This window comes from Calonectris borealis, chromosome 16 (genome assembly GCF_964195595.1).
Source record: "Calonectris borealis chromosome 16, bCalBor7.hap1.2, whole genome shotgun sequence".
Classification (NCBI taxonomy): domain Eukaryota; kingdom Metazoa; phylum Chordata; class Aves; order Procellariiformes; family Procellariidae; genus Calonectris; species Calonectris borealis.
Window position 1 is genome coordinate 11,146,310 of NC_134327.1, and position 13,891 is coordinate 11,160,200.

Here is a 13,891-nt window from a genome sequence, read left to right on the forward strand (position 1 = left end):
AAGTGCTGCATCCCAGATAAAACTCTGCCGAGCAGCGAAGAGCCATAGAGACACCCTCGGAGGAGGAGCATCGAAGCCAATGCATTCCCGTAACATCAGATTTTCAAGGCTACACAGACGCTCATATCCAAGTATGTTCTTCTCCAGAGGGAAGTGGGACCTACAGAAGTGACTCTGGCTGTGGAAACACTCTTAGGAGTTTCTGAACCGCCGTGTGCATTTGAAGAAGGCGAAAATGAGCTCCAGTCAGAGTTGCCAAATCATTAGGAACAAATTAAAAAAACATGCCTGGGAATGTGAGAGAAGATAATTCTGTCTTTGAATGGTGAGCTGGTCTTTGAGGTATCAGGTGAGACCCCCCTGCAGTGCTCGTCCAGCTCTGGAGCCCTCAGCACAGGACAGACATGGACCTGCTGGAGCGGGTCCAGAGGAGGCCACGGAAACGGTCAGGGGGATGGAACAGCTCTGCTGTGAGGAGAGGCTGAGAGAGTTGGGGTGTCCAGCCTGGAGAAGAGAAGGCTCCGGGGAGACCTTATTGTGGCCTTTCAGTACTTAAAGGGGGCTTATAAGAAAGATGGGGACAGAATTTTTAGCAGGGCCTGTAGCAATAGGACAAGGGGGAATGGTTTTAAACTAAAAGAGGGGAGATTTAGACCAGATATAAGGAAGAAATTGTTTACAATGAGGGTGGTGAAACCCTGGCACAGAGGTGGTAGATGCCCCATCCCTGGAAACATTCAAGGTCAGGTTGGACGGGGCTCTGAGCAACCTGGTCTAGTTGAAGATGTCCCTGCCCACGGCAGTTGGAGAAGATGACCTTTAAAGGTCCCATCCAACCCAAACTAGTCTATGGTTCTATGATTCTATGAAGTGTGAGCTTTTAAACCAGCTAGTGCCCATTGGGTCAATGGTGCAACAACAACAAAAAGTCTTCCTGCTCTGCTAACTCCCATCCGCCCGCAACAGCCTTTTTGCATTCCTGTAGCACTGCCTGAACAGCGAGCAGTAGGGTCTCTGGCTCTCTTTAAGATCATCACGGTTCTGTCTCTGCACAAGATAATATTCTCTCTCTCAGCTGCTACACAGAAACGTGCACAAAGAACAAACATGATCTCTTCCATAAATAGGTCAGTGAAAGGATTTATGCACCATTTAAGACTTCAAAATTGAATGCGATGCACACACCTCGTGCAACCTTCACAACGGAAGAAATGTCACCCTTCGTGCGGTGACCCCACTTCTGAAGACCACGTACTGCAAGAAAAACAAACCAGCAGCCAACAACCAAGCTGGTGTGCACTGGGATTACTTGATCCTCTGCAGCGGCTCATTTTCCACCACCACCTGAGCAGGTAACATGTTACCATAGCAGGTAACAGACTGTGCTCGCCTGAGGATCAAGGATTCACGGGGTTCACAGGACCCCACAACTTCAGGCACCCATTGCCACCGAGCAGTGGGAACGCCTAGGGCAGCTTACGGTAAGCTGATACACACACTAAAGCCTGCTCAGCCACATGGGCCTCGTAAAAAACCTGGAGGTACAATTCGTGTCTATTAAAAAAAAAAAAAGTCTTTTCTTTTGTCTTGGGAGTCCTGAAATGGCTGCGACACAATTAAAACCAACCGAAAAAAGAATGACAATGAGGAGTGGTGAGATGCTCTTTTCTGGGGAGCGTGGGCTGGTAATGTCCTTCTGGAAGAACCTCAGAGAGAGTGGTCACTTTTGATTACTACATAATGTGAGTAATTCTCTGGAAAGACGAGTCCTTCCCTCCTGAATCATAGGAAAGGGGGGAAAAATAACACACTCCAAAAATGGAAAGCTGGACAGCCCTTGGATGCCGGGAGCCGCCCAAGATTCCTGTGCGGGGGCCACCGCAGAGAAGCTGCACGGAGTGAATCCGCAAGTCCTGCATGCTGCTCTGGGGTGACAGCTCCAGCACCGGAGCCAGCCTTGGACCACAACGTACCTACTTAGGTGGCCACCCAGGGCTCTGGTGGATACCGTAGGTAGTGTGGCACTGACAGCATGCTGAACACCTCTTCCTCACCCAGAAGCCATCCTCTCCAGTCCTTCAACCCATGCATTCACCCTGATGCAGGAGATGGAGGTGGTTCTTTTGGAGGCTCTGCCTTCTCTGAGAAGGTTGTTCTCAGTGTAGTTCTTGGCCAGCCCATTGCATGAACACAAGCCATGGCAGCAGCACAGTACATCTCTGGTGCCAAAAATGGCTTTGTGCTTCGGGCTCAGGGCAGCAGCGCTTCTAAAAACCCATCCATGGCCAGAAGTTGAGAGGAACGGTTGGGACAGATCCCCAGTGTGGCCGGGGCCACGGGCTTTGTCTATCATACTGAGGGGGAAAAGGAACAGCATCGGTATTTGAGAAAGAGTCTGTTCTTCCCCAGTTCTTCCCACTGGCTGTACAACAGACTCATCAGCAGACCTGTGGGTTTTGAAGCTCTACACAGGGTCCCTACGACCAGCAAGATAGCTCACATGCTTCCACGTGCGCTTAAATGCCTGGCTAAACTGGCATCTAAACAACAACATGAAGGTCCAAGAGACACCTTGGACCCCTACGTCTTTATGTAGACATATATGGCTACATTTAAACACAAGAAATTTTTTTCTTCATGCTAATTCTCCAGAAAACCAGTTTGGTTTCCATTACTATATATGGTACTGGGATTCTTGGTCTATTTTTTGTCCCTTTGCATCTGATTATTTTCAGGAGAGTTCAAACTTTTTATAATATGCAGATTTTAACTACAACATGACTTCTATTCATACAGACTCACATTATTAATAAACCCACAACGGCCGCATATAATGTAGAAGAATTTTATTCATACTGTAATTCTGTCCCATCATCCACTGCAAATATTACAATTATCTTTAAAATGTCATCAAATATCATTTTGTTCCACTTAAAGCATAGGAATCCTGGTGTTAAATGGTTACACTTCTCTTGAGATTGCTTATAACAGAACCATAATTCAAAGGTATTTTCCATGAGCTGTAAAGGTTTAAAGCAAAGAATCTGTGTTGTGTGTGCGCGCTTGAATAACTTCTAAACAGTGAGGCTAATACTTGGTGTTTAACAAGAAATGTATCTTGCATATTATGCAAAACACTTACAATTTTTTACCAATACAACAGAAATGCAATAGGTAAAAGAACATACGTGAGTGACTGGTAACCTTTAAAAAATATTTCTTTTAAAAATTGCACAAGAGAATACAAAAACAGTGAAGCAAATCAAAAGTTTTGCAAACGCATATACATTTATCTATATATATAATGGGGGTCTGCCTATATAAATGTACGTGATAAAAATTGCAAGGGTGAAAAATGTGAATGGTCATATTTAATAACACGTGCAAGAAGCATAACATAATCATAATAAATAGTAGCAACAAATATACACTGACAGGATCACTGAAAATATGCTGAAATAAATTAAGCACCTTGAATGACGAGTCTGAAGTCAAGAAGCCGTCAGCTCTGTAAAAACCACTGTGGGCAGGTACTGGAATATTGGGCCCTCTTGGTGGGAGTCGATAGGGAAGTCCCAAGTCAGTTTTTGTTAATTCCAAAGAAGAAAGCACACTGCACGTCAGCAGCAGTAATTTGAGCCATGTTCTTCTCTAACACCTCCAGTTTCAAAAGGGAGATTGCTGCCTTATTTCATTGCATAACCTTTGGCATGTGAAAGGTACAGAAAGTTCATATTTACCCTGAAGAATGCTATCATAAAGAAGAAATATAGTTTTGCCACAACTGAAAAGCGGGCAGTGCTACTTAGCGTCGCTGAGATGCAGACCTTTGCTGCTGTTAGCAAAGACAAGTTTTCCCTCAAAGGAAGATCTTCCCAAAGAATAATCTACAGGATCCCATCCTTGAGGGCTGCACGGCAGAGCAAGGTCTGGATCTGCAGAAGGCTCCATTCAAGAGGAGACCCATGTCTCTGCCAGCGAGGCTGCAGGCACCGGGGGGGACCTGGGCTCTGGGAGCTCGTGGCAAGATCCCGGTGCTTTTTGTTACACAGTACCTGTCTTTTGGAGGAGAGGCGGCATTTTGAAGCATGTATTTGGCTTTCAGAAAATCCTAAAAAATCCTAAAATTTAGTCATATGCTAAAAGAAAGGCATTTGAATTTAATTAAGTGGACCTTATTAAAAACAAACTGCTGTTGTTGCCCCCGGTATACACCTGGCACCACCTCTTCAGCATTTCCTATAATATTCAGAGAAGTGGCCGAGGACACTCTGCTGCAGATAAACATGTTTTGAAGCCCACTTAATTCAGCAGAGAAGTTCCTGTTGACTTTTAAGGGATCTAATGCAAACCTTCATTTAAAAAAAGCTGAGGACAAATACCTTAGGTCCTAAAGGCTCCATCTGAATTCTTACAAACCATTGTCCCTTGACCTCTTCACCCAGAAGACCAGAGCAGGCTGTTTGGCTCAGCATATCCTACAGAGCAGACCTGAAAGGGCTTGTAACACGGAGGAATATGGCCCCTGTATCTAAGCCACAAACAAAATGACTCAAAAGCTCTACTTTTCCCTGGCTTGCTGGAATGATCAAAATCTTCCTCCGATCTTCCCTCTTAAACTGCGTGACTGCCACTCACCCTGTGAGGTTTCAGAAACCTCCAGTCCACAGCCAGTGAAAAGTCTTCTAAAAGTCACAGGCAGAGGGACATCACTTATCAAAGAAGCTTGACAAAAGGTGAATAAGACCAACTTTAAAGATAATGAGGGAAATAGAATTCATATGTATTTCAGATAGTTAAAAACACAGTTTTAAGCTATATGATCCAACAATAGGTAAAAATCTTTTATGCAAGCCAAAAGCCTAATCTTCCCCAAAGCTAGTCTTATCCAAACAGTTGTCCTCCTACTTACATGATACATGAGATTTGAACTGACATCCAGTACGTGACATAAACAGAAAAAATACACATAAAATGCACACCTTTTATTTTTTTCTTCATAAAGCTACGGAGCTGCACAGAGCAAATTTAAGTGCACAAGGTCACACAAAGGCAGCTTTCCAGAAGGAATCATTTAGACGGTGAGCGAAATGAAACTGTTGTATCTCTGAATGTTTCTCTTGAGGATTTCGGAACAAGGACCGAGCACTCGTTCGAAGCGGGGCCGATCCAGCTTTACGCACTTCAGGGGTCCACGTGCCACCACCGTAGCAGCCCGGGGCCGATTGAGCAGTAACGCTATCTCACCTGGAAACAGGGACAAATACGCTGTCACACACCCTCTGCCTCTTTTTCGGAGGGTGCACATTCTAGCCACCATCCAGTTGCTTTGATTGTAGAACATCTCCCTTTATATATATCCTGATAGACATCTTACATAATTCTGTTGACAGTACAAATGCATTACACATGCATAATGCATGCGTGTAAAATGCCTTTGAAAACAAATGCTTTCAGACTGTTTTGCTGATTCTGGATCTGTCTCCTGTCAGCTACGCTGGTGTAAACCAAGGAATGGTTTCAGCTTCACTGAAATCTCTCAGTAGCCCTGAAAGCAGCGGCTGACCTACGCATAACCCCTCGCTTGTAAAAGAGTAGAACACTAATTAAGACAATAACTACTCGATACAACTCTACATGCCTGACTTTCTGAACCGTACTTAAGCTGAATTTTCTTACCAAAATAATCTGATGGACCAAGTCTTCCAACTTCGACGTACTCCTCGTTGTCAGACCTGCGCTGCAGAACAGAAGCTGTGCCCTGGGAAGAGAAGTGCAGAAAGTCAGTTGGCTTTGCTTAAACCTGTTATGCTTTAAAAAGTATCAAGTCCTGAGTATTTCCTTTTGCATGTCACACTCCTTTAGTTCTGCTATGGGAGAGATGACATTATATATGAATGAAAGGAATTAAAGAATTAAAAAAATCCATCAGTATGGCAAACTTGATTTCTCTCTTAGGAGTTGTTTGGATGCAGACAGATTCAGCTCACACAGAAGAGAAGAGGAATGGGACAGAATTCAGTAAATCCTGTTGAACTAATGCAGATCATGCTGTGCAAGTGTATGCTTTGATATAGTTTATAAATATGTTCTGGGTGGATGCCGAACCTTACAAGAGATGCAGAGAAGATTTACATCATAAGGAATAAAAAGGCAATTTTCCCAGTCACGGTCTTGGGACAAGATTTTGTAAGACAGCAACTAGAGTTTATTCCTCACCTGATCATTCACTGAATCTATCGCTGAAATGGTTGGTAAAGCGAGTTTTTAATGCTTGTTGCAACAAAGGGTGATTTTTGCCCGCTTGTGGCCTGTAGTGATCAGGACACCTGCGAGTCAGTCGCTGGAGAGATGGAATGTGTCTTGTCTCCACTACCCTTAATAACTGCTGTACTTGACACGTGCTAATACATGTCAAAACTCAGTTACAGTCTATTTAAACCTTCAAAGAGGTTTTACATGCAGAAATATTCTAACCTGGAGGAAATCTTAAATTATTGTGGCATAAAGCTTTTGTAGAGGAATAGAGAAGGTATCGGCTTTTCTGGAAAAAAATTACAGTAACATACGAAATTATCTTCTGAGTCCGAACCAAAAGCATAAGGAAAGGCAAAATGTTAATGTATTTTTATTTTAACTGAAATTAAGAAGATTTTACAAGCCAAGATTTTTAAATAGACTGGAGAGCCATTTTTTGACAGTGCAGTTGGAGAGCATCGATGTTTCGATGTTTTTTTAAGATTTTGAGCTTGGAAAGTAATATGTGGGGGCTGATCCTGCCCCAGCCAGGACAGGGAAGGGGAGGAGACGCAGTAATGTGGACTACGCTCAGAAGATTGATGCCAGTTATTGGAAAATATCACAGCCCTCACTCTGCAGTTTAACACCCAAGTCTTGCATTGCTTGGCTCGTCGGCGCTGTCAGTGCCTGTAACCAGCTGCAGGACCACCCCAGCTTGGAGCATGAACCTCCCTCCAGCGCAGAGCATTCAGTGCAGATTCACTGGCTGCAAACGTCTTGCAGCTTCCTCCCACCAAAATAAACTTGTGTGCCTCAGAGTACGGTGGGGGGCTTGAGGAGGCACTGAGCACCCTGATACACCTTGGCTTCAATTCAGTTAAAGGCACTCAGCACCCTGGAGAACTGGCCCTTCACCTTTGCACTGTGTTTAAATACACCCTATAGTATCGCAAACATCGTCATTGAATTGCAAATCTGAACAGCAATGAAAGCCTGCTTCAGGTCTGACTTTCACTTTTCTAGGACCTGGGGGCCCAGGAATAACCAAGAGCGGTAGAATATCCACTATTCTGTAGCAAACGATCATAATTTGCTTTCTTCTGAACAAGCACAACTAAGCTGCTGTAATACTGTTGTGTTGCATCATGTCCTATTTCATAACAGGGTTATTTTTAAGCCCATATACTTTAAAAATTGCTGGGCCACTCTCTAGGTTAACTTATAATGTAATCTTTATGTGCTATATAAATGAAGGGGTAAATCTTATTTCTGCTGATGCCAAGAACAAGAAACAAAAATCAAATAATGTGCAAGTATTATTTGATATATGCTAAGCATCTGATGGTTTTTATACAGACCTGGGTGTACATCAAATTAATCTGACACATTAGAAGTTACAATTTCTCATTTTGCCCATTAGCAGTAACCTCTGCTTAGCATAAATCCCTAGATATCAGATTGTCAACACGTTACATTGGTCACAACAATTTACCGTTCCACCCCATCAGCTACAGGCCATATCAGTATTACAAAAATACTGAAGAAACACCAGGGCTGTAAATTCAGGACCATTTGAAAACAATCACAAAACTCTTCTCAGCTTCAATGCTTTCACTCTTAAAGTTCCAGGCAGCTGATGGCAGAAGATACAGAACCATGTGCTAGGCACAATGTGCATGAGCAAGGGCACCTGAACTGGGCAAGGTTGTTCAAAAATAAGCCAAACATACAGGGGGAGGTTGGTTTTGGTCTTTTGTGGGGTTTGCTTGGGGTTTTATCTACCATTAAAACATGTCATGCACATAAAATTGTCCACAGCAAGTGTAAGGCTATCCACAGAAGTAACTAAAAGAACTGGATATAAGAAAGTGATTCGGTGCCTGTCAAGTTTCCAGCAAAAATTCCTTATCCTTGATATAACTAAATTGTTCCGCCAAAGCTGCTGTTTTCCAAGATCTTCCAGTAAATCTGCAAGGGCACGAAAATGCAAAGATAGTGTAATGAGTTTTGTTATTCACACTTACTGCAAGTTTTCAGAACAAACACACATGCATAAGCAGCATTCTCGGAAATGCCCTATACAGTGAATAATACGTATATCGACCTCTCTCTCGCCAAACTTCAGATCAGGTGCAGCTCACTGAATTGATGCTGTTCTTATTGCCTGTGCAATGTAGATGGGATCAGCTTCAGAATCGCTTCCAGCCCCTGTCCTCCTCTCCGTCCCCATCTGGAGCCTGGCAAAAACCTAACCCCTTGACCCAAATAGCTGTCTGCAATCCATGTCTCCAGTCTCTTTCCCAAAACCATTTTTTTTTCAACTTTTATTACAGATGTTTTATTACATAAAACAAAAAAAATCCCCAAAGTAATCATATTGACCACCCAGGTCAAAGAAAGAAAGGACTCACTGCCCACCTTGAGCATGTTGCCATAAAGGTAATCACAATATCAAGCAATATTGCTTTCATCTCCCCAAGTGTCAGCTTTTATTGTGGCTAATATTTTTTTGACAGGGTCCATGTGATATAGGACTCCAATAAGTCAGTCTTCTGAAGCAATTTCTTCCACTGTTCCACTACAGTCGGCCTTTTTAATCCAAGAAACACCATGATATCTGTTGGAGGAGGACAGATGTGTCTGGCCTCCACAATAAACACTTGGCTTGGCAGGATAAAGCAATGCATATTCCAGATACATATTTTTCCACTCTTGTTTTAACAGTCACATAGGCTTTTCCCGTTGCCCAGTGAGAACGGGTCTATCACGGAGCAAAAGAAGTTTCCTGAAACCTGACAGCGAGCACCCAGATGTAAGATCTGATTACGCCGTTTGGCCTCTCGTTGCAGAAGTCACCAGCTCCGCAAGTACATCCTGGAGCATTGTCAGAGTGACCTTCACGGGAAGACTGTCCACACCATGAAACAAAGAAGATGTATTTATAATTATCCATCTGTATCACCTTCACTTTGCGTGTCTTATCTCTGGGAACAACGCTATTCTGACTGTATTAGAGGAAGAGTCCAATTGTAAACGACCAGTGTAACCAGGCAAAAATAATACAGAAATAAAACAATACAGAATAAAATAAAATAGTACACAATAAAATACTACAGAAACAATGCCTTATCCTTATCCATATACTTAATGAAATAGTCATATTAAATTAATTCAGTGCTGACCCCTACCCTTGTTCCCATCACAGGTTTCATGGTTGTATTTCATTTTAGTTTACTTGTCAAATCTTTCCAACACAATTTTTGAGCTTTCTATCCTTCCTGGGCTTTAGCAAACCCTACCTCTTATAAATGATACAACTGAATACATCTCCTGAGCCCTGTCCTGGGAGGTTCGGGCATTATCTAGCAAGGATTCAAGGGGCTTATCACTCTCACCCCCAAAATTCATTTGGTCTCAGTGGGAAAGATTTCCCCTTAGGTGGCACACAAAACTTGGCAAGATCAGTCTTCTCTGAAATAAACTGCACGATCCTAGATTTGCAGGATCAGGCTGTTCAGTGCGGCTCAATGTAAAATACTGTCTTGTACACTGATAGCCATTTCAGCCTCCTGCACCACCGAGCGAAACCTACAGAGCACAGGCTCAAAGACTGTCAAGAAGTTTGACACCATTTAATAAATCAGGGCTTTGCGATGATATTAAACTGAAAGCAGACAGGCATGTCTTTCTGCTGGCAGACACTTGGGAGTGAAATGATGATCTTCAGTGGATCCAGGAATATTCCCTTTCAGTGCCTGTATTCCCAGGAACCGATATCATTAACCTTCTCTCCTCTCCTCCAAGGAAATACAGGCATCTTATTGCAAAACCAACAAGAGTAGCAGTTCCAAAAGCAATGTGCCATCACCACCTCTCTGCCATCCTCACCCCACGCACCTGCTCATCCCTCTATCACTGCTCTGTCATGGTGCTGAGAGCATTTATTTGTGTCTTTCAAATGCATCAGCAGTTTGTTTTGTAAAAATTTATGGCTTAGATACGGCACCATATTTTAAGATGTAAAAATAAATTAAGGTTTATAATCCATGAGCTCCCATCCTCTCCAAAGTAATGAGATTTTGATAGATGTTTCACTTTTAAACTACCGGACTGAACGGATTAGTGAGACATCCTACAGCGAAAAGACAACGGCCCATCTGGATCAACACTGAGGTTCCCAGGCCCTTATCCTGCATGTACTTAGAAGCACGAATTGCTTCAGGAGCCCTATTTTTATATTTAAGAATGAATCTTATAGCCAGCAGTTGGCCTAAGTAGCCTGGCTACAAAAGGCAAGTGTTCATGATGCCAAAAAGTGAAATCCTGTAATTTTTCCTGTACTCCAGCTCAGCGGATCGGACGGGATCATTCCCGGGCAGCACAAGGGAAAATCTGGTGGACAGTGATGTGTCCACGTTACCTCTGGGTGGGACAGGCTGTGCAGTATGGTCCTTCACCAGGGACAGTGGGTGGGAAGGGAAATTCAGCACTGTTTTAAAAACGTTTTGGTTTAAAAGTCGATCTTGTTGATGTTTTGGTTTTGCTGGTCTAACCTCCCATTTTAAAGATACAGCAATCACTAAAAAATATAGTGAGGCTCCATCTGTAATAAAGGACATATTTATCGTTATTAAAATTGAAGAATATTTATTCTACCATGAGTGTATGCAACATCAACGTGTATGTCCTTTTGATACATTAAGTATACAGAATAAATTTCTATTTTTTAAGGAAAATAATTTTAATTTTCATTCCTTTCAAGCAGGAAGTTACTATTTCTCTTTCCATTTTTATTTCATACTTTTTTACTTGCTGCTTTTTTAAAGAAAAGCACAAAAGACAGTTTTTTTCCCCGTGCCCTCAAAATGTTATTTTTATCCTAGTTTTGAGCTTAGAAAGTTTTTCTAGCCTATTTTGTTTTCTTCTTCACCATCCACTAGAAAAGAACAGCACAGTCTATAGAATTAGATATGGAAAAGGTCAGGCCAATCCATCTGCTATTGCTATTAACTCTAACAATTGCTATTATGAACATACCTTTGCTCTTTCTCACTTTTTTAATCCGCACACTCCATAATTCACACATTCAAAAGATAAGTTTCCCCTCACTCCACAGTCACACAAACCCTCATTATATGTCGCTATTAAATCTTTGCTAAGTTACTACAAAAAACGAACGAAGAGGTTGTGAAGTGGTATAAAACGCTCCTGTTCACACGACAAAGCAGACGGGACTGGATGTAGAGACTCCTACTGGTTTTAATGGAAGCTATAGCAAATCTGAAATGAATTAAAAGATCTTTCACACAGCATGATTCTGGGAGTATTTTATTTAATTGCAGGCAAGACGAGGTTTGTGGAAGTAATATCTTTTATCAGACCAACTAGCATAGCTAGAAAAGGAAGAAGAGCTTTTGGGCACACACATGTCTTTCTCCAAGTTGCCTATTTCTCTGGATATATCTAATAAAAGATACCATTTATCTACAAACACTGTCTGGGACATGTTCTTACACTATCATAGCTACAGCCATGATAAGTTACACCTTATTTGGTCACATCTGCCCACATACTGGTTCATGCATGCAATTAAATCATTCATAGAGCACCTCCAAATCATTACCTTAAATTAAGGAGAGTCAAAAGCTATAGGTCCAGATGCTACAAAACTCCTGGAAATAGTGATTGCCTAGTGAATCGGCGAGACCTGCTAAGATCTGTCAGCTAATATTTCATCTTCCACTTTAAAAAATGATCATTTAAATCAGTTCAGTTCTCTGATGTGAAACCTCAAACAACTTTGGTCCAGTTCAGCAAACTTTTATGACTATCAGTTACGATGCGCCTGTTGTAATGACTATTGAGTGGGTAAGGGCTACAAAAACAGACCCCAGGTTTGCATTGACTGAAAAGGTGGTGGTTGTTTGGTTTGCTTATCTCGAGCAAGTGAGTTTGTTTCTACACCCATTAGGGTTCACTGCAGATTACAGTGCAGAGATGAGACAATGCCAATGCCCAAGACAAAACCATGAGCTACCGACAGCTTTAGAAAACAAACATACAACATTTTATACATTCAGCTTTTTAAATTGGGCTGTGGCTCTGGAAATCTTGAGTGCCGCTGATTTCAGCGGATTTTCAGAAAGCCAGCACTTTGGGAGTACCTTTAGGATTAATAGTGCAATGTCAAACGAGCTCAAAAGGCAACAATATAGTAATAACTGGTGCAGTGTGGTACCGATAAAATCTCCTTGAGAGCAAGCAGTGCTGCAGAAAGTGCCTTTACGCTGCATCAACCGCAGTGACAATGTCTATGATTATCATTACATAGTCATCATAACATTATAACATTAATGCATCATATTCTTATTGGCCATGATTCTCAAAACCACTAATGCACACTGCAATCTAGCAAAGATGGAAAGTAAATATTACTACGCAGCTGGCACAATCCTATACATTAGCTCTATAGCCACGCTTGATATCAAACAATCTGCAGTTTGCCGTGTGTACCAGCTATATCATACCTGCATAAGACTATTCTATGTATGTCTGAACTTCCATCACTTCTGCTACCTAGGCACATTTACATTAGTTTAGGAATAACATCCCGACCCGAGAGAGAGGAACAAAGCTGTCTAGAGCAGTCACCAAAATAGCCATAAACATAAAGGTACTTTTAAAAATGACAATCAATCATAAACCAAGTGTAGCTTAAAACAGCAGAAACAACCGAGCCACAAGGCATTTCCTAGGGATATATGAGAGGCCAGGGTTAAGGCCCAGACATGACTACACCCAGCCCGTCATTAATCACCAGGAAACGCCTTTGCCTTGATCGTTTAGTATTTAAAATCATAGATGTTTGACATGGGAAGACCTTTTCAATCGTTTGTTCATCCTCCTATTGCAGTATCTCAGACAATCATCCCCTTCAATGTTTCTTTGGTACAGTCTGCATTAAACCTGTGCTGTACCTAAAGTATTTCCCTTGAAGTAAAATATATGTTTTTATTAGATGGAACAAGACAAGATTCAGGCAGAGAGAGACCAGTAAACAGTGAAAAGCCAAAAGAAGCAGAATACACTGCACTGACTGCAATTTGCTTCATGCATGGAGAGCCCTGCAATACCTATATGAAAAAAAGTGGGTTTTGCACAAAGAATAAAAAATTGGGTTTTTTTTCGTTAAGCCTTTTCAGTTGAAAGGCTTTTCAGAATCACAACATGAAGTTTTATAGTCTCTTGACTTCAAAATGTTGCCCTTGAGCCACAGCAGCAGAACTAACATCAGGCTAGATCACGCAGGTGTCTGGTAGAGGCGCATCCGTGTGTTGGGGGACTCAAGACTTCATCCACAGTCATCACCATCCCCACATCAGATGGGGGAACACCACGGTGGCCTCTGTGCTCCCCAGCTCGGTGCCACGGTAGTCCTGTGCTTCTCTTCCGTACCACCAGTTGCCAAGTGGGACTGGTAAGCCTGGGAGCGAGGGGATGGCAGCACAGGGGTAAGGATACCAGCTCTGAGCCATGGGAGGAGCCCCTTGCCCGGGGTGTGATCCTCCTTGGCTAGTTGTCCCGGCTCCATGCCCAGAAAGCTGGGAAGTGGTTGCACCACAGCCCAGCCTTTGGGGTCCCTCTGCACTTT

The 13,891-nt window shown here is 42.5% G+C and overlaps 1 protein-coding gene across 2 annotated transcripts in view; it reads right to left on the reverse strand.

Moving 5' to 3' along the window:
- Positions 1-2,831: 2,831 nt before the first annotated feature.
- The window catches only part of PRKAR1B (protein kinase cAMP-dependent type I regulatory subunit beta), a 104,054-nt gene continuing 92,994 nt past the window's right edge, over positions 2,832-13,891 (reverse strand). For both annotated transcript variants that reach the window (XM_075165227.1, XM_075165228.1), the window contains exons 10-11: positions 5,680-5,761; positions 2,832-5,247 (exon numbers count right to left, since the gene is read on the reverse strand). In XM_075165227.1, coding sequence (XP_075021328.1) covers positions 5,075-5,247; positions 5,680-5,761 — 255 coding nt within the window. In that variant the 3' untranslated portion in view covers positions 2,832-5,074. The remainder of the gene's footprint in view (positions 5,248-5,679; positions 5,762-13,891) is intronic.